At 43.8% G+C, this 24,958-nt stretch overlaps 1 protein-coding gene across 1 annotated transcript; it reads right to left on the bottom strand.

The window, feature by feature from the left end:
• Positions 1–241: 241 nt before the first annotated feature.
• Positions 242–24,533, bottom strand: CDCP1 (CUB domain containing protein 1). Its single transcript, XM_066192762.1, has 9 exons — positions 24,393–24,533; positions 11,716–11,919; positions 10,044–10,400; positions 8,364–8,732; positions 5,913–6,140; positions 4,849–5,229; positions 4,171–4,536; positions 2,866–2,947; positions 242–1,691 (listed from the first exon to the last, which is right to left on the bottom strand). Exons 1-9 carry the CDS (start codon positions 24,466–24,468, stop codon positions 1,241–1,243), a joined length of 2,514 nt encoding a protein of 837 aa, XP_066048859.1. The 5' UTR covers positions 24,469–24,533; the 3' UTR covers positions 242–1,240.
• Positions 24,534–24,958: the final 425 nt, after the last annotated feature.

The following is a 24,958-nucleotide window of genomic DNA, read 5'->3' as shown; positions in this document are numbered from 1 at the left end:
TAAAAGACAACTCCACTCCCACAAGGAATCTGACCTTCGTGCTGTCAAAGGCATAGAAACTGAGGGGCATGCTAACTACAGCACTTAATGAGACCTGATTTCAACAGATACCTTTCAGGGGCAGCTAGACAACTGAAGTGTAAGTTCTGCCAGAAGTCAAGAACTGTCCCCACCATCATAACATGGTTGCTAAATTTATACTGATACACACACACACAAAAAAAAATTAAAACATCTAAGCTTTTCTTATGGATTTATTCTTTTGCATTTCAGAGACACCAGCTGCTGTAAACAATTTTCTTTACCCTGTATTTTAAACCTTAGTAACAGGTGAATTGAAAAGCACTAGTAAACAGCTGAATGACCACATCATTATTTCTTTATTGAATCCTTACTCTCACTTGAACCAAAAGTGCAAGGTATTAGTAAAGAGTGAATGTCACAGGCACCAGAACAGAACCACAAATTGGTTTAGACTTTTGAAACTGTTTTTGTCAAAGAGAAAATAAAATAGTCTTTGCTGTAAGCTCACACGGTGCAATCCAAGTGTAACAACATCAGTCTAAAATCAGAGAAAACCCGTAACTTATCTCCTGAAGGAGAAGAGCCCAAGCTCAAGTGATGACATTGATTTACAGGCACAGAGCTCTTCCAGGCAGCATATAAGGTTTTTCACTACACTGACATAGCCATTGGCGTGTTAAATCTAATGGATTTTCAAGCTGCAAGTGATGGAAAGGATGCTGTCCCCACCTTTGGTCAGGTATTAGCAGGTCACCTGGACATGTGCTACCTGGAGCTGCCTTGAGACAGTGATGCAGTCTGCATCTTCTAGGAGTCACCAACCATCACTGAGGCAAATAATGGCTTGTGAGAGGAGGAAATACTGGACAGAACACTCTCCCCAGTATCTTTGGCCAGTTTAAAGCTGGTGGTTAGGAATTAACTTTCCTGATGCTCTTATAGTAAAAAGAAGAAACACACCTTTGGCACTTGTTTCACAGCCAGTCCTGGAGAGTCCTGACTGGTGTTGAGTTTGCTAGGTGTTCACTTTAAAACTGAAAGCTATCAACAGCTGAAGTTAAAAAAAAAAAGACAAAAAACAATTGAAAACACACACAGGAAACAAAACAACATAAAAACATATTTAAAAATAACACTCCTCTTCAGTATGTTTTTCTCCTAGGCCACTGTCCTTACACCTGTGTTTCCACAGGGAACTGCTATACCTGGCATATAATTACTCCACTAAACCATCCTGTTCCTTATTTTCCAGCAAGGGCACACTTGTATCTCCCTTATCCTTTATATTTGCATCTCCATTGTCCTCTGACTGCCCTGATTTCTGATGAGCAAATGTGTAAGTGTCTTGGTCTGTGTCCGTCAGGGGCAAAGGTTCCTCCTCGGTGTTAGAAGAGCGTTTAATGTCTTTTCTGAACGAGAATGGAGGTGGAGAAGGTGGCAAGCTACCCATGGGTCCATCAAAAGGCCGGTACACATCGACTTCTGGAGCAACTGAGCCATTGGACTCCTTCAGCAAGTGTCCATAGACCACAGCATCATCAATGACTGCATAGACATGAGACTCATTGTTCTGCCGCCCTTTTCCAAATAAGCCTTTTTTTCCAGGCATCTGGGTATTCACGTTAGCATTGTACACTCCCACCATGGGATTCTGGGTTTTCTTCTTCCTGTTACAGAGGTGAAATTGTTAACAGGTCAAAAAAAACCATGTCTGGTGTGTTGGAATTCAATAACAGCTTCTGTTCACTCATCCCAACCCCACAGTGTCAGGCAGCCTAACTGGATTAAAGGTTTTGCTTGTAATTTTGAGACTAGACATTCTTTTTTAACAGAGCAGAAAACAACTTCACACTCTTTGGTTAGCCATTGCTGCTCTGCTGACCCTGAAGTTTGCAAGAATTAACTCCAATGGTCTCCCAAGCACTGGGGTCCTGGCCGTGCACTGTACCAAGTCCCACAACACCCACTGGCATTAATAAGACCCAGAGACCATTAGATCCCCACAAAAACAAGGCTGTGTTACTGAGGACAAGGTCGTGGGTCAAAATGAAAGTCAAATGAATTTTTCTTAATTATGCTTTCCTGAGTGACTGTCCTTAAATTGGAAAGAACCAAAGCTGAACTGAAGACTTTTAAGCCTGTATTTGTAAAATCTTTCCTGTGTGGCAGGAAAATGTGCTCCTAACTGCACTAGTCATCCTATTGCATAAATTCATTCCAGCTCGACAGCTTCGGGACCCAACCACCTTGACAGCACTGAGCATACATGTATCAAAAAGCCCGGGCTATCAATGACTTCAGACTCTGCTCATATGAGTAACGCCATGCATGTAAGTTTTGCACAACCCACTTCTCTCCCCAAGGGCTCATCTCACAGAAAATTGCTCCCACTTGATGTGCAAGCTCCAGAAGTTGCTGGAGGCTGTGCGGATGAATGAAAGCTCTGAGTACATCTGCGTCAGTTCACAGCTTGTTTGAACAAAGATGTGAGTGGAGTCATGCATGCCACAGCCACATTCATTGGGATTTCATGTTGCTGGGACTGCTGAGGAGGTCCAACCAACACCCGATTTACAGTACATCCACGAGCCTGCACTTAACACCAGGGTAAGCAGTGCTCTGCAGGTTGAAGTAATGTGACTCCAGGACTGCTGCTCTGCTCTTGAAGTTTGTCAGTTTAGAGTAAAGAAGCATTCCCAGGGTCATGCTACTTCCACCATGCCTTCCTCATGCTTTAGATCCTGGTTCAAAGGATATCAGCACATGAGACAGAGGGCCCAGCAGCTCTCCCAAAATGCCTTCTTAAACTGCTAAGTTTCACATGCTGAATTACGAACTTACTTCTTCTTAACACAGAACACGGTCAGTCCAATCACTGTGAGAACTCCAGCCCCGGCCACCACAGCAAGTATGATTCCAAGGTCTGCAAACAGACACGGAACAAGGACGCTGAGCAAAAGAAGGAACACCCAGCTTTCTCCTAAAATCTGTCTGGATTTGAACCTCTTCAAAAGCTTCTAAGCATAGAAGCTGCCAGCAGAGCAGGAGCTCCTAAGCCATGCTGGCCACAGGCCATTGGAGGCCAAGCAACAACAAACTCTTCCTGCTGGCAGTGGAAGACAACCAAAAAACTCAACCAACCCACCCACCTCCAAGAGTTTTTGATACAACTCATGCACTGCTAAACTTACCCACAGCACCTCACACATCTCTGGCTGAATAGGCAAGGCAAGGAAGAGATGAAAGCAAAGAAAGAAACAGAGAAGGACTCAAAAGAAGAAATAGTGACATTTCCACAGCTTCCCCTCAAAACCATGCCTTCCTCTGAAATACACAGGTTGTGTTGACCTGGGGTTTTCTAGGAGTCATAAAATTGATTAGGAAAGTCCATGCATGAGCAAAGAAAAATGCTGCATGTTTTAAAAGAAGTATACATTTTTTTAAAAAAGAATAATAAAAAGATCAAAAAATTAGAAATTGCAAATATGAAGGAAATTTACATAAGCAAAGCCTACCCTAAAAATGCCCCCTCATCTTTTTTTTTAAAAAGTGTTTATGTTTCAGGGAGATGAAAGAGAACAAGAACACAGAATTTGCTGCTAGCAGTCAGGGCCCAATCTCCCTTAAATGGTCAGACCTGTCCTACAGAGGATTTCTTGCTCATGTGAACACTGAGACTAATTGAACTGCTAACATGAAGTGAGAACTACTTGGATGAACAAGTTTGCATAATCAAATCCCAAGCTGTTCACCAGGTCTGTGACCCTGGAAGGGAAGAACATCACTTGATCTTATTACACATTCTGTCTGTTACCTCCAATTTAAATAGCTAAGTTAATTTTTTTTTTAAATGAAATCTAGCCTTACTACCTCGATCCTAGCCATTTCTTGTGTCAATAAAAGAAAACCCAGAAACACACCTCCTGCCCCCCAAAAAACATACCACATTAAAACCCCTCCTTCCCTCCCCAGCTCCTAGAAGTACCTAGAGCTGAAACTCTTGGAAGTTTTTGAGGGACAGCCATTTTCAAAGGCAGGCATCTCACAAACTGCCCACATCCAACTTCCCACCACCCAGTACTGTTACCCCGAGGGAAAGCAAGGAAACAAGCAGAAAACAAGCCACCACACCTTTCCAGGGCTCACCTATCTGCTTGTCAGCAAAAGTCACCCAGAACTGCAAGGTCAGCTGTGTCTTATCCACAGGTTTACAGTTGGAGACGTTCACCCAGAAGTTGTGGTGCATGTTTCGGGGCTGGGGCAGGAGCTCGTCCTCGCGGCGCACGATCTCCTCTGCTCCCAGAATCTCCTCCTTTATGTTGACGTAGGCACGGCCCGTCTCACAGGCAATGCCCATGCGGTCCTTGGAGAACCCTAGGCGGGCAGTCTGCCTGCTGGGAACAACGATGAACCAGGACACAGAAACGTAAGGAGGCAAACCGTAAGGCCAGTTGGGAGTCTGCAGGTAAACTTTAGCTTTCGGATTTGGACTCACAGTGAATATGCACTCATCTGTAGCAAAGGGAAAGAAGAAAACTTCGTTTTGATAATTATCGTCCTTTCCCACATCAGTGTTATCACAGTAAAGACAGACATACCTGCAGAATTTGCCACAATCAACTACCTGGAATACAAAGCTACTTCCCTCTTCCCAAAAAAACTGCATCACTGGTTCAGAAAAAGACTGATTCTAGAGTCTAGTCCTAGAGCCATTTTAATCCATAAAGGATTGAACTCTTAATTTTTGTTTATCCATGTGCTTTAATAAGCCTATTGCGAGATCTATCACTGTACAACAAAGTAGTACAAAACCCACCACCTTACCTTTAATATGTGGCACAAAAGACATTTTGAGATCCTGAGAGATAGACTCATTGATGAATCCTTTACCAAATGTTTTTAAGGATATGGTGATATTATTCCTCATCTGAATCTTTTCAATAGATCCACCAGGACAGAATACACCAACATTCAGCTCTGTCTCTGGGGTGGCACTAACAATGCTGTAACTGTAGCTTGTGTTGCACCTCTGCTCTGGGACGTGTTGCTGAAGTTTCAAGGACGGAGACGTAATTTCTATGTTGATCAGATCAGTAGCCAAGAGCTTCCAAATAAACTTATACAGTCGAATTGGCAATCGGGTAATAGCCTTGGGCACTGAAAGGGAATAGATCTTCCCCTGACACCAACGAATATCCATACAGCCTGCAAAAACAAAAACAAAATCCCAAGGGTTGGGTATTTCTTGCAGAGGAAATACCCGGGCACATGCAGAGTACTTTCAGGTTGGCATTACTGAGCCAGATAAGCATCTACCTAAGAAAATATCTCTTAGTAACCTTTATCCAAACGTGTATTGTTTGTATTTAAAGAGCTTTCCTTAACAGGTGCAGAACACCAAAGAAACAAACAGAAACATATTCAAAAGCCCTTACTCAAGATATACCTGCTGACTGGGACACTGCTGTAGACTAGTCAAGGTACTGATACTTTAAATCTCTTTTCTACCTGTAGTTGAAAGCATTTGGGAAAATCATACATCAAGGGGAGACATGCATGCAGAACAAGACGCGCTTCTGATGGCAACCTTGGTCCTGCATTTTCATGAGCAGATTCATGGCTCTCTGGCTATGTTTCCATAATCTGCAGTGACTTAGGTGGCTTCTATCTCTTCCCCTCTAGGAACAGCTATGCAGTTTCTATTCTTGAAGGCAGAACAATGTACTGAACAAGGTCACCTCCAGATTCATTGTACCCATCTCCCAGCTGGCCAACAGCTGGTTTCCAACCTCAATCCATTTAAAGCCAAAGCAAGGTTTAGCTGATCCCTGGGGAAAAACATGCAAAAGCATTCCCTAAGGAACAGCATTAAGCCACTTTTGTGGTACCTATGCCTTTTTCAGCCGTGATCCTCAGCCGGGACAAGTCCTTGCACAGAAAGGAGATCCTGTAGACAGCACCAGAAGTTAAAGTCAAGACACGGTCACAGGTGCGAGGATCCTTGCAGATCAGGCATATGGGTTCAGACATGAGGGGGATGTGGTTGGGCCACCCTTCCGAGTGTATTGTCACAGTCATGTTCTTCTCCTTGCTCAGGTCGACCAAATGGGTGACATCTGCAACGAAAAACACCCCAGAGCAATTACAGGCAAGAAGCACAGTGAGAAGCAGAACTTCCTTCACCTCTTCTCAGCCCATTATATGAGCAGCTGTTACAGCAAATACTTGGAACATCTGGAAGGAGAAAACAGAAAGAAAGAGGAAAAAAAAATGCAAGTGTAGCTCATAAAGATTGACTATCATGTGGAACGATAGATTTTGGATCCACGCATCATCCTGGTGCTGTTAATAAGGCACCTCTCTCTGATGTCAAAGAAAGCAAGCTGGCCTAGTGCAAGTGTCCCTGCCCATGGCAGGGCAGTTTAGAACTGAATGATCTTTAAGGCACTTTCCAACCCAAACCATGAAATGATTCTACCAAGGACAGGGGGGAAAAATAGTGTACTTATATACACACACATACTCTATTACTACTCTTCATTTTCTGGTTTTAGCTTTAGCTACAGATCTCAAAGTCATACACAAAAGGTGAATAAAATAGCTTTCTTCTGTGTGGGAAATCAGACAGACAAAAAGGCAAAAGGTGGTCAAATGGAATTATCCACGTCATTGGCACAAGCAAGCACATAACCTAGGACTCCTATCACAAGGTTATCATTTTTCAGAATGTTTTTTCCTGCAGCAGCTAAACACAGGAAGAGTTAGATCAAGAAGTTATTGTGACTGGAAAGAGCTATATTTTCTTCTTATTTAATGACAAGCACCACAGACAGCTGTGGAATACCCAAATGGAAGCTTTGAGAATATGCAGATACGAATGCATTTTTAATAAGAGCAATGTTGCAGATGGCAACCTGAGGGCTGAATTTGAATCTTTGATGGAACTTATATAACTACAAAATCAATCATGAAATCCTATAAAATCCCTAGAGAAACCACTGTTGTCTCTTAAATCCAAGTGGTTTATTACTTGCATTTCATTCACGGAATGACAACCTGTTTTTAATTTTTTTACATAATTATTGTCTTGTCTACTGGCCAGATATATATTAAAATACTTTCTGCTTTCCAGAGAAAAAGGGAGATAAAGCTGATTAACTGAATATAACGTTTTCATTCTGTCTAGCTGCCAAGATGCAACACACAATAAATGTTAGCAAACACGATTTTGTTAACAACAATTCTGCGAGGATTTGCTGTTCATAAACGGAGCCAGGCTAGACAGGCAAAGAACAAAGAATTGTAACTGTGAGATGCTACAGATCCTTTCTGGATATGGGACTTCAGGGCACAAGCCATTCAAACCTTACTCTCTCTAAAATTACTTAGAAAGCCTCTAAGTAGTTCCTGACACAATGGCAGTCAAGTGCAGACTTTCCTCCACCTGCTCTTCTGCAGTGAGTGCACCTTGATTATAAACCTCCACCTTGAACTGAGGTCAGAGCTGTGAAGTCAGAGGCTAAATCACTAACTCCATGGCTCAATACCTCGACAGGCCTTTTATTTCTTTTTTAGAGAAATGCTCTGGTATTACAAGTCATTGTGTAAATCAATCTGAATTTGGGGCCAGAAAACAAAACAAAAAAATATTCTCTCAGTATAGAGAAAAAAAATGTAAAGGACATCCAAATATGTAGAGGATATTATTAATGGAATATCTTACTGACAGCTTTTGTGTTTAATGTGACTTGTTCACACTTGTTGATGTTTAACCTCCTCTAGGAAGCAAAATAAAACTCCAAGGAAGAAAGAAAGGGAAGATGCATACTGATGCCATTAGCAATACAGAGACAATTTTACATCTCTCATTTCACCGCTTAATGCCACAGATCTTGCCACCTACCATGACAGCGGGTTCCATCTTGTTAAGTGCAACTGCTCATGTAGGGAACAAAAAACTGGGTTCACACTTTAAGAATGATCTTTAAAATATTGACTCTCATGTCTGAAAGCAAAACTGCTAAAGCCATTTTTTCAATTACATGATTCAGGTGCTGGAAAGGGAAAGGAGCCTCCATTTATATGTTACAGTGTAAAAAATACAGCAGCACTAAATACTCCATTGCAAATTTCAGCATCACTGCTCGCCTTGCTGTACTGGTCACCGGTGGTACCCTGGGCAATAAAACAGGCCTCAGCATTGCTTGGCAACCTCTTTAAACTCATAGAGGGACCAAAGTTCGAGGAAAATAACAAGAAAGAGTATTTCTCTTCCTTGTGGTGCTCAGTCCAGACACCTGTAAGCAAAACCAACACAGAAGGGGCAGGCAGCTACTTACTCTCATCAACCTGTGGGTGCTGAACGACGACTTGGAAGAGCAGGCGAAGAACGCCTGGGTTCTGGGCATCCTGATCACAGCCCTGCAGGGACATGTTGAAACAGCCAGCAATATTGGCAGGCTGGCTGTCGCTCAGCTTGAACACCTCTGGGTTGCTGGGGGAGCCAGGGATGTAGTACTCCACCCTCTCCTCCTTCCTTTCACAGTTGGAGAGGCTGTAGTTGTGGAAGAACACGCTTGCTCTCATGTTGGGAGGAATCACAAACTGCCACGTCATGAGCTCGTCTTCTGGAAAGCCCAGCGGATAGTTAGGGGACATCAGGGTGATTGAAGACTCCCCCTTCAAAATGGATTCAATGATGCATAACCCTAAAACAGGGAGGGAATCATGAGATATAGAACAAGTTCCAGTTACTGAAGACACACTGGCATATCTAGCACCCCAGAAGCAGTCTTTGACAGTGAGATCACCCACTCCAGCTTCACGTTAGGTTATTACAAAACGCTCAGACTAAAAAATATACTTGAATTAATTCTTACGTCTTCAATTTCAGAAAAGATAAGGAATGTATTAATACTGCATTTTCAGTTTAGCAGGTTAACCTTTCAAGCACATGGACAGACAAGCCTTTATTACTGGCAAAAGAAAGATCATAATTCCTACTTCTACCTTTGGCTTTGCATAAGCAAACACACAACCTGATAACTGCTTCTGCTTCCCTGGGTTTTGGGAAACAAAAGATGCAAGCTTTTATAGCAGCATCCCTTCACAAAAACCTCCTAAATTTAACAAAACCACACCAGCAAAGAGCCTCAAAGAGGTATAATAAAACACAAATGTCAACTGTGCAGGCTGTGTAAGATGCTTTATCCTTGGATGACTCTTGGCAGTGTGAAGTTGGGTACACAGAGATTATGGTCCCACTCTAGGACTCCAGTGATGATGTGCAACTGTGAGGAGTGCCAGGTATTACAAAACACTCGTGTTCTGGAAGCTCAAACCTGGACCAGCTTTCTTTTATAACTGATAGCAACAACACTTAAATTCAAGTACAGAGCAAGATTTGTCATGAGATCACAAAATAACCCACTGATTGCTGTATAATATTCCAGGTATTTTAGGAGGATTATTACACAACAGTTTATGTTACTGTGCAAGTTGAAACAGATAAATGTATCTATCCAGCCTCCTGTGCCTTCCAGGCATTGCTTCACCTTTTCCCACATCCCTCTCCTGAAGAGAGGCATTGGTTTGAGGTTCCAAGAGTTAAAGAGACTTTTTTAAAAACAAAACAAGCCCAACTACACACTGCACCCAGCAAAAAACTCTCTGGCTCATTCTAATTAAACTACCTAGTCTCACCTAGCTGAGTGCACAAAAACAAGAAAGCAGGTATGTTTAAGTTTTAGGAAGTTTAAAGAGATTTAAAATTATTAATGTACACCAAAACCAGCAACAGAACAGTTTCCATAATTAACAATGGCCTAAAGTAGGATACTTTGACCCCAGAAGAGCACCATCTAACCAAAGTAAAAATCATACAACAATAATTTCCAGAAAAGATGAAGTGGAAGGGAGTTAGGGATAGCAGCACCAAAACTGGAAGGTTAGCTGTGAAGAAAGGTTGAAACAGATCCTGCTGCAATCTGCAGGAGGCAGCTGCACTACTCTGTACTCACGTTTTATGGAAGCCCTGTTGGCTATGTTGAAGCCTGAGGTGGTGAGAGGCGAGTGCCACGGGAGGTGCAGGGACATGACAACTCCTCCCAGCAACTTGACACGAGACACAGAGCCATTCCTGCAGAAGGTGCCAATGTTGACAGTGGCCTGATCAATAGAGCTGTTGATGTTGTAGCTAATGGAGTCTGGGCATGTCTCTCCTGGTTCAATCTGTCTTAGCCACGAGGTAGTAAATTTTAGTTCAAGTCCAGCCTTTGTACTTGCCTTCACGTCCCAGGTGTAAGTCCTGTTAAGGCGAGGTAGCCCCGGTGGGTAAAGATGAACATCTCCAAAGGGACATGGGCCTGACACACAGTCTAAAAGCAGAGAGAAAAAAGCTGTGATACACTCTGAAAGCATTCCATTAAATGGGGAGTTTGATACTTCCCCTTCCTTGCTATTATCACATTTTTTAGGTTGCACTCATCTTTTTCTCTTCAGCACTAAAAGACACTTCTCTAACACGGTCACAGGTTGTCTCCAAACAGGACTCCCAGCCCACAGAATGGACAGGATAAACCTGCTTTAGTCAGGCTGACTAATAGGAGGGATTCATTGTCCCTAGTATTCCACCTTGTTTGCAGAAGAATTTAGAAGGTATTTAGTGAATAGGCCAGAGTCTGAATGGGCAAAAGGGAGAAATGCAGTGTCAAGAGACCTGGAAATCACAGATCTAGAGAATGCATTTTATCCTATGTCATCCAGAGAGTTCCTGGCAAATCATTAATCTTCAAACTTTTTATTGCTTGCCATGAACTGTATTTTTGTTCCCTTGGTGCCCAGATGAACAGCAACAACTGCCACTGCAGGATTCTGGGGGGAACCCAGAATACTTTTATCTGAAAAATCCAACAACTGATTGACACTCAAAATAAGTACACTTTAATCCATGTCTGTCTAGGCTTCAACTTAAAAAGAGAAATATCAAGTGTGTCTTGCAAATATATGAGATACAGCAAGCGTTACTATCTGCATGATTCATACAAATAAAATTCCAAAACATGAAGAGAATTATCCTTGAACATCACCCCAAAAATAATGAAGACGTTACTAAAGACTGAATACCCAATGAAGTTTGGGATCTAGCTGAGAAGTAGCACATGTTCATGCCATTGAAGAGTACATACACCAGGGATAACATTCAAAGCAGAAGAGGCTTTAGTTACACTTCTGAATTTACAGTTTCTTCACTTCAATAACATTCATTAAATATAAAGAAACATGTGCAGGCCTTCAATGTTTCTGTTGTCCTTATAGACACAACCAAGCTGTTCATCAAATACATAATATATTATTTTAAGTGTTCAGAGGTTTTTGACAGGAACAAGAAGATTCTTTGATGGGTTTATAAATTGTGGGAAAAGAAAAGGCAGCAAGGAATTGATGCAGCAAACTGCCTTCTAGCTGTTTCCAATACAGCCAAGTCAACATTAATTCTGCCAGCTGCAATACAGACTTCCTCAGCTTGCACAGCAGTTGCAGTCATTCAAGGTTATTTATCAGTGCTCAAAGATTTCTTCTTACCTAAGATTATGGCATGCATTATGCCTAACACAGCAGCAGGAAAAAAAGCATGTGGTTTTACCAGAGGAAAAATTACCACTTGGGAAAAATTAAAAATCTGTATCTTACCAATATTTTTCTGAATTTCTGTGATGAAATACTTCTCTGGAGTACTACAGGTAAAACTAAAAGTCACATTCTGCCCAGGCTTTATCTTGAGTTCAGACCAGGTGACAGTTTTCACGCGGATTCGACAGTTTGGTGAAAGACCAGGTCTCGGTTTTATCGTAACTGTGGTGTTGTCTGCTTTACGAAGAGAGATTGTAAAGGAGGCTAAGAAAGAAAAAAATATATAGAATACAGGTGTTTTGTTATTAGCATGTATGAGTAACAACAGGCTCTCCACACAGCCCCACAGATGTCACAGTTTCCCAAGGAATGTTAGCATCCACTTCTCAGAAGCCTCTGGTGTATAGAAAATGCCTCCTCTCTTCCAGCACAGGCAACATAAAAATATGCTTGCTGCATGTGCTCAGGAGAGGTATACAGGGAATTTGTGCAGAATCAGTTCTGCTCCAATTTACCCTCACCAGTGTCATTTATTTCACATTTAAAAAGTAGCTCAGCTCTTCCTTTCAAATTTTTGTTCTCCTGACTTTTGTTTTCAGCTTGTTATCACACAGCCTGCTTCATTTCTGCAGGCACCCATCAAGTCACGACTCAATTCAGGAAGTTTATTCAGCAGCCAAACAAAAACAAGCTTCAACTTTATTCACAGACAATGGTAACAGGTGAATTTCTGGGTATAGCTCAACAATTACTGCAGGCCAGATGAGGTATTCCAGCAATCCCAAAAGCACATACCAACAGGTATTTTTAGGTGCAGTCATGGCCATCTCCCAGCCTCCACAGCTCATTCCCTGAAGGTACAGGATGTCTGTGCAGTGCCCCTCACCAGCACAGGAGGCATCTGTGGCCTGAAACAGACTGTGTGTGCTTGGACACCTCCTCTCCATCTCTGACACAACCATCATTGATTCACAGCTTTTGGGAAATACTTCACAGATTTCAGCCTATCCTCAAGTACTGCCAGATGCAGGAGCAGCTCTCACAGGAAATACTGGAGCCACTGAATAAACTGCTTGTTGAATAATCTTTTATTTTACAGGTAGCAGTTTATAAAAAAAAAAATACTCAAACCTGACTGACTTCTAAAAATACACACACAATATAAGACACCAGAGAGCACTGACTGGACATTCAAGAAGACTATTATTAACTTCAGTTGGATGCTTAGCAAATATTGAGGCCAGCCCTGGCTGAAATAAGTCAGGTTTTCAGTGAAGTCAAATCATACCCCAGCCCCAGGTGAAAATCTGAGGCCAGGACAGACAGTAAGTTTTCTGCTGCTTGTTTTCATTGTTCTCTATTCCTTATTTCAGTGTATGGAAGACAGAATCACAGCATCTACAGCACTTGTGCTTTTAGTGTACATGAGAAAAAAAAAATCATGCATATAATAAACAGTGAGAGATCTAGAAATAAAGGTACCCCAAGTTCAGTTCAAAGACATCTCTGCCTTGAGTGGGACATCGCATAGGGCTGCATGACAAAGCTCTGCCCATATGCTAGGTTGGGAATCCTCCTGCTCATTAACCTCAATGAAAAAAAGATTTACTGGCGAACCCAGCAGAGCAGCACCCTGAGGGAGCCCCTGAAGCCATTCCAATTATCAGGCAGCATGTCAGGAAGGTGTAGGAGAACAGCTGGCTCACACACATCTGCAGGATGCCTCAGGCTCTGTCCAACTGCTCAGCATCCCTCGAGCACCAGTCTGGTTCATACCAGCTGCTGCTCGTGCAGGGATGATAAGAATGTGGGACATCCTTATCAGACATGCAGGGGACCTGGTGGGGCTGTGGGGAGCAGGACAGAACACACCATGGGAACCCTTGATCAGCAGAGCCCTCTAATGGCACACAAGCACACCAGGGACCCTCAACAACCATACCCACCCAGCTCAAAACTTCAGTCATGGCAGCTGCTGAAAGCAGCTTATTGCATTAGTGACTCGATTTCACACAGAAGCCATCTGTTCTATTGAAGAGAGGTTTAAAAACCTCCTCATTTTTACAGGAATCTCACGGTTTGCAGGGCCTGACTTTCACTGCAATGCTTTGCAAAAGCCCTTGGGACCGAGCAGTCAGACTGGTTGGTCCCTGCAACTGGAAACATTGCGGCTCCAGGTTTGCCAGCGCCAGGCATCAAAAATCCCACTGCTAAGGGGGTGCGGGGCAGAATAGAGTACTCAAAGACATACCCCATCATATGTTTATCTAAATTTTATTGGTCTTGAGCCTTTTTCAGCCCTTCTAGCTTTTCTACACAATCTTGGAGTCAAAAGACTTAGCAAGTCCTTGAAACTGCCTTACCTATTTGCCTCCAGGATCTAAGGTTTAAAATGAAAATCTCAAACACCATGAGGCTTGCCAAATTGCAGCACATACTTTTAACCATAAGCTTACCAACCCTCAAATACCATTTGAGTATGTTACTCAGTGAGTACCTGATCACTGAGTAACTTTCCTACAGCTTTTAAGTGACAGGACAATTCTCTGACCTGAGAGCCTACAATGAATTCTGCTGTCTCTTCCAATGGCTCGCACACCTTATGTCCATGTTTCTGCCTTAGAAATGCTTTTGCAGAGGTTTTCAAGGTGGATTTTCCCGAGGAAGTAAAAAAGACTGTGGTGTAGCCCAGGGATTGCCTGTACAATGACCTTCCAAGCACACAGGGGACAATTGCAGGGGCAATGTCCATGGGGTGGGGAAGAGAGCAAGGCCAAGCAAGCAGCCAGTGCTGCTCTTCCTCATTCTTCAGGAGGAAGTAGTGTCCAGAAGAGAAAGTGAAACAACTACTTCCAACCTAGCCCAGAGTTCTATTTGCCATACTTCTGGATTCTTTTGGGGTTCTCCTGTTTATATTTACAACACTTAGTGCACAGAGTACCTTTGACCATGTTGGTCATCATTTTTCTGAGGTTTATAAGTCATCCAGATATGAAGCGTTAATAGCTTAAACCAAATAATTAACAACTACGGACAAAAGACATTTATTTCTTGCACATGGTAATTGCCATACTCCCAAGTTTATAAGTATTACTGAAAAGTCTGATTCTAACTTTCTGGTCAAACAGTTATCACTGCACCTTTCCCCATACCTGGGACAGCACAGCCAACCTGGCAGGACAGAGATGAGGACCACCAACAGCCAGCACTCCTCCACCACACGCTGGCACATGGCTCTAATTTTAAATCATGAGGATTAAACTTAAGCACAGCCTTAAGCACGTGACTAGTTTGAAATCAAAACAAATACACATCCTGAGCTGAAAGCAAAGGACAGAAATTTTCAACATTTTGAAATAAGCAAAGCATTCCTACATGGGTCAAAACAAAGTATCATCTTCCCCAGCCCTCAAAAGACCCAAATTCTGCTGCCTAGGCTTTTCTTCCCTCCTTCCCCCTCCCCCTTGCTGACTTCATGACCGTATAATCATTCTTCATTTGATCTCTCTGCAAGAGTATCAAATATTTGTCAGCTCAATATCGTTTTCCAGTATATCCAATTCCTCAGCTTTCCTAAATAGGATGTGCCCAAAATCACAGCAACGTTTTCAGTGATCAATATATCATCACAGCAGTGGGCAAGAAAGATGCAGATCTACACCAAATTAGGCCAGCAAAGATGCCTGCTAGAAGCCCACATGAGAACATACACCTTCAGAGCATAAACAAACAGCTTGCACAGATGAAAACCCACAGATGATAATTTTGGCCAAGAAATAAGTGTGGAGCTGTAATGCCAACAGCAGCCAGCGGCTAGGGATGTGCTATGCTGCATCAGACTATCAACTCTAATAGGAAAAGTAGAATAAAAGAATCATGTGGAAAGTATAAGCAGTGATCCCAAAGTCATTAAAATAAATGAATGAATGGCTAAAACTCCCCAAACTACAGCCACACACGAGCAGCACAATAGAGAGACTACTTAAAGAGCACCTTTATTGAGAGTTTTTTATAAACACAAGTGAGTCTCCTCGTGACTCACACTAATCTGTCTTTGTCTGTGACTCCCACTGCATGCCTTTTTATTAGGGTTACCAGTAACTGGACACATTTCCTGAAAAGAAGCAATTTTCATGCCTTATTGCCGCTGCACAGGGATGACACACAGGATATCCAAACCAACGTGAGGAAGCATTACCAAGCTGGATCTTGTCTCTGTCTATACAACAATGAAATCATTTAGCTAGAAGATGTTAGAGGAAAAGCCTCCAGTCCTGAGCTGGTTCATAGCTGATCTCGCCCTATTCTTTTTTCCTCTAAGCAATTACAGTTTTGCAGCCTCCCTCAGATATTTCATCAACTGCCCTAATCTCAATCTATACCCTCCCTTCCACAACTGGATTTTTCTACTGCTCATCTTCATTTCAGAATGTGCCTTCATGAGAGTTGTCTCATCACAGCATTCCTCTATTACTAGAGCAATGCCCCTCTCTGCACAAAACACAGCTCTTTCTTAACAAGATGGTATTTCCAAACTTTTATGTTAGTGCTCAGAGCTCTCCCACTAGGGTTAGAAGCAAACTGCATAGTGTAAAACACAAGTTCAATCACTCCAGAGAGTTGAGCCTAAATTTATTTACTATGTTTGCATCTGACAATCTCAGACTAATTTTAATATGCACATCTAAATATCAAAAGGACATTTTTCCTGTACAAGAGGGAGTGCAATGTAGAAGACAGCTGGCAAATAGTCAGGGCAGTAGCACTAACACGGAGTGTGTGTACGTATACACAGGCAAAGGACTTGGCAGAACAGCAGTTTTTATGGCTATGTAAAGTGCCTTGTTACACAAAGCAGGAGCTAGAACAGAGTCCAACTAATTTTGGCTTGACAGCTGCATTTTATTGCAGTAATTTACCCATTAGGATCTATGGATTGTTCCACACGACTGGATGGGCTAGATTAAAACAATCAAAAAAGCCCCAGACAGACCAAGAAAACAAAACCTACAATGAAACCAGAAATTAACCAGAGGTTAATCTATCCCAGAATTATGTACAAAAAGTGTTGGTCTGCTCATTCCAGTTAAATCACAGGCTTGTTCCATGACAGCCATTTTTACTGAAACCCAGTTGGATGAGGCTGACTCAGACACCATTCACAAGCTGGAGGAGCCGGGCTGCCGCAACCAGTAGCAGCAACTTGCTCTGATTATGAAATACCTGTACCCAAACCCCTGTTCTGCCCCAGGGGGATCGGAACCCACACAACCAACACGCCTCTCCAGAGAACAGGCTCCTTCCCTGCAGCGTATCATGCCACCAGCACAGGGACGCTGTTTGCCTCTAGAGCTCGGCAGGCTCTCCTGCAGGTTCACTGCCTCTTCCAAGCCCTTGAAGGGATGCTGATGTGCAGGCACACTCAGAGGTTGCTGAGGTTATTCCACTACACATAATCTGCTTGCTGCAAGAGTCATGGCAAGAGGATGGGAAGCAAGGGGTATAGCACCGTAACTCAGTGTGGTGGTGCATCACCTCCAACACAATTCACTGCACAGTTCACTCAAACAGGCCAAAACCACATCAAGGAATATTTGAAAGAGTAAACATCTCCCTGCTTTGCCAATTCAGGTGTTTTGCACCTGACTTACTAACATCTGTGACAATCTGAGTCCAACTCTCCAGTTCAACTGCAGCACCCAGCTGCCCAAGCATCGTCCACTCCTCCAGTCTCACCTGCAATATAATCCAGGCGACTGCCTTCACAGTCTTCAAGCCCTTGGCAAAGTTACTCAGGGACCCACACACTGTTTGGACTCTTCTCACCTCCTGAACAATGCTGTGAGCAGCAAAAGAGAGATCACAAGCACCATCACAAACTACAGCCAACCCTTCTTTCAAATGTTAACTACTCTATACGTTACATGATTATCTCCTTGTATTTGGACCTGTCGTCCACCCACACTTGTCTGGGATATGAGGTCCATAGTTTGTGAAAGGATTACTTTCAGGGAATCACCCAGAAAATGACACTGAAAAAATCTGCAAAGCTTGTAAACTCTTAAGAGACAGATGCTGCCAATCGCTATTATGGCATGGTAACCACACCTCAGGAGAGGGCTCCTGGGGGAGAATACCCATTCCTCAGCTATCACAGAACAGCCCCCTCATCTTCACTGGTTGTTTGAACTGATAGCCAGGATGGGGATGCAAAGCAGGTGAGACATCACAAATCTCCGTCCTCATCAGGGAGGAAGGGCAGACACTTCTGGCGTAGTGATGTTAAAAGCCATTCCAGCACAGTTCACCAGACAAGACCTGTCAGCACCCCAGGCCAACAAGCTTGCTCACTCAGAAGTTGTTAATTCATTAATTTGTAAAGCCTAACAGGAATAAAGTACCTTCAGATTTAAAATACCTGGGGGGAAAAAAAAAAAAAAACAAAAAAAAAACAAAAAAAAAAAAACCAAAAAACCTCAACAACTATATAATTCTGTACTTACACTGCTTTCTCTAGAACCTTTTTGGAAGATAATTAAGACACTTATATAACTCATGTAAATATTTTCTAAAGGAAGCTTTTTTCACCACAAGTGGGAAAGAGACACTGTTGACTCTCAGCTGCCTTTTCCTAATTACTGTTTTACAGATATGAAGTGTTGTTGCTTCTGTAGAGGTGAGACAGAGAGCTCAGCAAATCCTATCTATGAGCTGACCACCAGCATACGATGTATAAAATGTCTGACACATGGGTCTGCGCAGCTTGTTGAGAAAATGTCACACTGGCTCGAGGAACAACAACAACACAGGTCCCTGCAGGAGCCTCCCTTGATCAAAGGGGTGTTTGCTTGCATAGTTTTTATCCCTACCTTGATTTAAGCCAGCAAGAGGACGACATCTCAGAGCATGTTTGAGCAGCTTTTCAGTCTTGGCTCTGGTTAACAAAGGTGTAAAAGCACATTTCGCAATCAGGGATCCCTCCCACGCCAAACATCTTCCTGCCAGCTCTTAATCCCTCACTTCTGAAGAACTCCAGATCGCCTCTTTCCACTCAAAGCTTGCTCTCTCCTCTGTCTCACAGCCTGGGACTCAGAAAATCCAGGGCCAACTCCAAAATGCTACCATTATCCTACTTCCCAAAATAAGAGTTTGATCCAACATCAAGTAATCACACTCACTTTGTTCCCCAAGAAATCAAAAGGCACAGCTCAAAGCAGGCTGCCCCACGACACCCTTGCTGATGGTTGTTAAAAGGTGTCCAATAGAACAGGCAAAGTAGAGACCTTATCCCTGCTACAGGAGATAGATTTTTAAAAAATCATTTTTTCCACAGTAATGGCAGCCCGGGCACTCAAAGGCAGACTAGATCTTACAAACATACTTGAAATGCATGTCTACTAGACACTATGGCACAATTCTTCAGCTGAAGGTCTTCCTGGAGGTCCCATCAATACTATCCGCACCAGGCAGGCTCAGCCAAAGGCAGCAAACCCTCGCCTCTGTCCCCAGCCAATACAGACACTTAAGATGTTGCTCTGACGTAAAAGCCAGCACCAACAATTTACTAAGTGCAGCCCAGCCCACGTCCTTTCCTTCACACCCTGGCGGCACAAGCAGACGTGAAGCAAGAAGAAACTGTATGGTAACATCTGCAAGAGATTCGAGAAGTTTACGAATCAAGGGATGGTGACCCAGGTCTATTGGCTGAATCCTACTAAGAGAGCACCAAAAGTCAGCAGCTGCTCTTCTGGAACTGGTTAATGGTTTGGTTCCAAGAAGCTAGCCCCTCCTGCAGTGGGTGTGTTGTCCTCTCCAGAGCCGAGGTTTGACAGAAACACCTGAGCAGCATCAGTGAGTTGGATGCTGTCCCAGAAACTGCTGGAAGTGCTTTGTTAAAGTGTTATCTTTAGTCTATCCCCCCATCTGGCAAAGCTTTATAAATTACAGAAATTATTAAAGGTGCAGATTTAAAAAAATATTTTAACAGAAGCTTACAAGAATAGTCCAAAAAAGACCTCATTTAGATCAAAACTGGCATCCAAGGCTGTTTCCCCCATATTCTCTAGCTAATAAATGCTTTGCTGCAGCTGAGTCTTTCTAGGAGCTCTTGCAAGGACACCAAGATCAGAAAACATCCAAAGGGAGAGCTCCAGAGAGCATCCAGAAGAGAACAGGAGGACTTTGCTGCCATAAGAGAACTACTGGTCAGCTCAGAGGCACATTCCACTTGTGGCAGTGAGGAGCAGCACCCAGCTTCCCCCACAGCCCCAGGAATAACCCAGCACCACCACTGATCCCACCCCGGCCAGAACACGAAGGGCTACAACTCCACACACATTCACCGCTCTTCTGCCCAGGACATGAAGAAGGTCATGTTTTGCCATCAGCAATTACAAAAAGCAAATGAGAATGGGATCAATGCTGAGAAACTGGTGAAGAAAGGAGCTATTCAGCCATCATCTACACTAATCTGCAAACACGCCATGCCCCTGTCACCCACAGCTTTAGTCAACACAGGTAAAGCCAAAAGTATCTTGACTTTGCTCTCAGCACAGGATGGTTCCTCACGCTATTTCCAATTTGAAATATTTCTGGAATGCACTAAGTGCAAAGTTGTTCAGCCTCGGCCTAAGACTGAGAGTTTGGCAGTTGTGGGATCACAAAGCTTTTCGTTTAACATATACCGATTATTTATATCAATTAGGCTGGGTGATAAGGGCTACATTAATAAACTGAACCCCAGCAATATTTATTTATGAAAATACTGCTGCTGCTATTACACATTTCAAGAAGTCAGATTATTTTTCAGTAGTTTTTCTCCTACTTTTTTTTCTATTCCAATGTTATTTGTAGATAAGATAATTAATATAAGCAATTAACAAGCCTGAGCACAACTGACCCAAATGATATCTGATATCAGGCTGGGGAAAGGTTCTTCCCTTATTTCATAGAGCAAGCCCTGATTTCTATCTAGAAACTCTCGTTGCAGTACAGCAGGACAATACATAGAATTGTAATAAAAATGAGAGGCGGACAACCTTCTAGTTAACAACAAACAACTTCCTCCATGTCCGAGGTCCATGGTGGTACTCTGGACATGAGATTCATCAGCCTCCAATCCTCTCACCTTGTTTCTCCCTTGACTAGTCCTTTGCCTTGAATCAGTGCCAAGAAATAATCTTTTTCAGCATACTTTCCCCTAATTATTTTTTGGCTGATGAGCCACCACATCAAATGACAACCCCAGGCACAAAAAAGACACCAGCCACCTAAGGAGCCAGGCTCAGGAGCTGGCTCATCACATCCCCTTTCTTCTCTCCAGGGCCACTTTGTAGCCAAGTGGCTGCTATTTGTTGGTGCTTCCAGTTTTGTGTAGGAGTAAGCCCAGTACCAGGAGTACAGCTCGTGGAGGAACTTCATTCACACAACTCCAGAGACAACAACCTTACTGAGGATCTCAAGGGAGGCGCACTCAAATTGGGGGTTATTTGTTCTGCCACGGACAATAAATTCAGCACAGTGTATCAATCCTCAAATATTTTCACGTTCCAACCACCTCACACACGCTAAAGCCTTCCCAGCATCTCCACATCCCTTCAGACTTAGACAAATGAAAAACACGCACAGACAACGCTCACCTCTTAAAAACAAACATCTCAAGCACACAAAGTTCCGGAATTGTGAAAAGAAAAAAAAATAGGCTATTTTCTCACCCTTAGGTGGAGAATTTAAGGTAGTAGTACCAGAACTGAGACACACTATGAATAATTTACTATAAACACATTAGTTTTTAGAGAGTAAAAAGTTACCACTCCAGACTGATAATGGCATGAGGCAAGCACAAAAAATCCAACTTACAACACATGTACGTTAGTTGTAGTCTTAAAAGCAGAGGTCTCAATCAAATGAACAAATAGTGATTCAGAATGGAAATAATCCAGTTTCCACTGACTTCCAGAGGAGAACAAACATGGCAGTTATTTATATTCTGTCAGAGCAGCAGAATGACCCTGCTAACAGCTTGGGGGTTTTTATTTTATTAAATGAAGCAGCCTTACACGTTAAGACTGACGTGTGACTCAAATCAGACAGTTGCCAAGAAAAGGATAACTGGAGGGTAGAGCAAGAATCAGCATGCCACTATCTCTAAATTCACTTATTATAACAATGACATTTTAAAGACAAAGCCCAGAATACATATGCAGATTTTATCACATTCATAAGGATACTTTAAACCTGAAACGTTTATGTTTCATAGACAGCATAGAAGTCTAATTAACTTCATTATTAGTGCCTCAAAGAAACTCATTTTTAGTTGGAAAACACACTTACAAAGGTCAGATATGCAATACTCTGTTCACACTCCCACGTCCGTGCACAGCCAGCACACCAAATACTTATTTCTGTAATTTTCCAGCTATAAGTTAGAACCAATCTATCATTTGATAATTTACTTTACGCAAAAAGTTGCATCTCAAGAAAACCCACAAGCTCCTCTGGGGACAATGTGACCAGCCACGCTCGACCTACACCTTCCTAGAGGAACACTGCTGGAATACTGTACCTCCTGGGAAAGGGTGGAGCAGGGGCACGAGAGGAGAAAGAACTTCACCAAGATTGACAAGAGACAGCTTTAGGGACAGGCACACCAAAATCTGTAGCAGTGCCACCAGAGCATCACCACTCCCCGCTGAGAGCCACGTGTGTCTCATACACACCCCATGTGCACACCCAGCCCAAACCCGGCCTTGCTGAAAGGGAGGGAGCTGCAACCGAGGAAAGGGAGGCAGCCGAAACACAACAACAGCAGAGGCACTACCAACGTCAGCACCAGGAACTCCCTAAAATTACAAACTACATGGGCGTGCAGAGGAAAATCTTAACCTGAGCTTGGGCTTTTGGGGCAAACCTTTGCTGAGGGAAATGTTCCAACAGTTTTCGTTGTGCAATAACAACAGCAGCTCTCCCACTGGAAGGAAGGGCACACGACATCTCACGTGCCAACACACCTGGGAAGACACCATTCCCCTCTGCCTCACGCCCCTCTCACACCATCACAACCTTCAGTCTGCCAACACATGCTGCCAGGGTAGCTGACACTGAGACACCTCTTTTTTGGGGACTGGGGGCTCTCAAAGAGGAGGAAGGCACCACGTTAGAGAGTTTGAGAGGATGACAGAGGACCTGGCACACAGGAGTGGTGGTGCTTGCACAGGAGCAAGACCAGCGGGCAGAAGCTTGCAGCTGGAAAGGACGGGACTGAAGGAGGTGGGAGGGAGGAGGGAGGGGCCACCATCGGTGGCAACAAACCACTGGGTCTCTCAGACATGTGTGCGACTTCACTGGCACTAACTTTGCTTTAAGGAGCAACTTCAGAATATGCCAAAGGGCAAGGCCAGAGATTGGGGAGCTCTTTCTCCCACGTTCCTCTAGATTAAGCTAAGATCCTTGGACAGTCTACCTCCTCTACTTCTAGTGCTTGCCCATCTAGGGTTTTAAATATTTGTTTACTCTGAAAACAAAACACAATTATTAAACAGCATTACATCCTTTCTTTTTCCTTTGAAGAGGCTTAGAGAAGCAAATTGCTGTTATTCACTCAACTCAGAGGCAATACATCAAATGCAAATATTTTATTTAAAAGACTTCACAGCTTGAAACTTAAACCTCAGGGGTACCCAATTTCAAAAGAAACATTTTGCGTGTATTGTTTATGATAATAACGGCCTGAACTCCACTTCACTCCACTTCAGCAGAACCAGTGCAGTTAAAGGTAATAGAAATATTAAAAAGGCAGAAATTTCACATCAGCCTCTTTAGGTAATTTACAGGCACTTCAAATAACTCACCAGTTATTTTGTACACAAGGACTCATACTTCAAGAGCCTTTAAAAGGACTACTGACAGCAGTTGAACAGACTGTTTAGACCTGAGGATGGACATTTTTTGCAGTCAACCAGCTCTGGAAATTAAGGAAAACACCACACACTGTCCCTGTGTTTATAACTGGAATTCTTTCGGGGTCGCACACAGGATTAGATACATGGGATTACAACAACCATCTAGGAATTTCAAGAGATGCAGAGCTGGTAGTGACCATTAAACCATCTGACTCAGCTGGGCATATAAGCCATCCCATTTCCCTGCCATCTACGGTTCACCCGTTGCTCTATATAAATAATATCTTTCTCTCATGAAAAACTCGGGCAACTGCACGACCCCACACAGAACACAGTCCAAGGAGTTTCCGCTCTTTACAGAAAATTCAGCTGCCCCTCTGGCGTCCAGGGAAAAGGACTTGGTGAAGTTACTTGCATAATCAATACTCCAGCAAGCGAGGATGTAAAGATAAAACAATTTTTCCTGTTAGCATTTTCAAAGAGAAAGCAGCGTTCTGACTGGAAGTGCTGAAACTGAAATGTCCCACCGCACAAACATTACGGGTGCGATTCTATCCCACCACGCCTTTTAAATAATTAATAGTTATTAAATCGGCAGCAGCACGCGGGGATAAAGGCAGAGTCCCCAGTCTCCCACGGTGCCGCCAAGTAAAGCGAGCCCGGGCTCGGCCGCGCACCGGGCGGGTCCCGCCGGCCGGGCAGCGCCTGAGGGGCGGCGGGGACCGGATGGGCAGCTGAGCTCCGGGTGGGGGCGATGGGGAACCCAGCCGGGGGTAGGGGTAACCGAGCCGAGGGTGGGGGGAGCCTGCCCATCCCTGTCCCTGTCCCTGTCCCTACCTTCCCGCGGGAGCAGCTGGGCCGAGGCGGCCAGGAGCGCGGCCAGCAGCGCGGCCAGCGCCCGGCCCGCCGCCATCTCCCCGCATGGGCCCGGCGCCGAGGCGGGCGCGGGTCCCCTCCGGCGCCGCCGCCGCTTCCTGCTCCACCTCGCACCTGGAGGGCCGGGCCGGGCTGGGCAGGTGAAATCCCTCCTCTTCCTCCCGCCCGGCGCGGGCGGTGCCTCCGGCCCGGCCCCGGCGCAGCGGGGTGGAGCCCGCTTGGCGGGGAGCCGGAGGTGCGGGTACTTGTCGGAGAGGTGTTATTCCTGCCCTAAGCGCTTTTCCCTGCCCATTCCCGACATCGTTTACACTTTCCGAAAGGGGTTTGAGTTGTCGGTCACCAAGTTCCCCTCTCCCCCTCGGAGGTGTTACCGGGTAAAGGGCCCCTTGCCTGCCAAAGCATCTCAGTGCTTAAAGGGAACTTAAAGTTGGGGCCAGACTTTTTTACCCAGACAAGGGCTAATGGTTTTAAACCACTAGGGCAGATTCAGACGATATTAGGAAGAAATGTTTTGTGATGACATGGTG

This window comes from Chamaea fasciata, unplaced genomic scaffold (genome assembly GCF_029207755.1).
Source record: "Chamaea fasciata isolate MVZ Bird 193981 ecotype frontalis unplaced genomic scaffold, bChaFas1.0.hap1 SCAF_1, whole genome shotgun sequence".
In the NCBI taxonomy this organism is placed as follows: Eukaryota; Metazoa; Chordata; class Aves; order Passeriformes; family Sylviidae; genus Chamaea; species Chamaea fasciata.
Note: the sequence above shows the minus strand (reverse complement) of the source record. Positions and strands in the feature narration are given on the sequence as shown.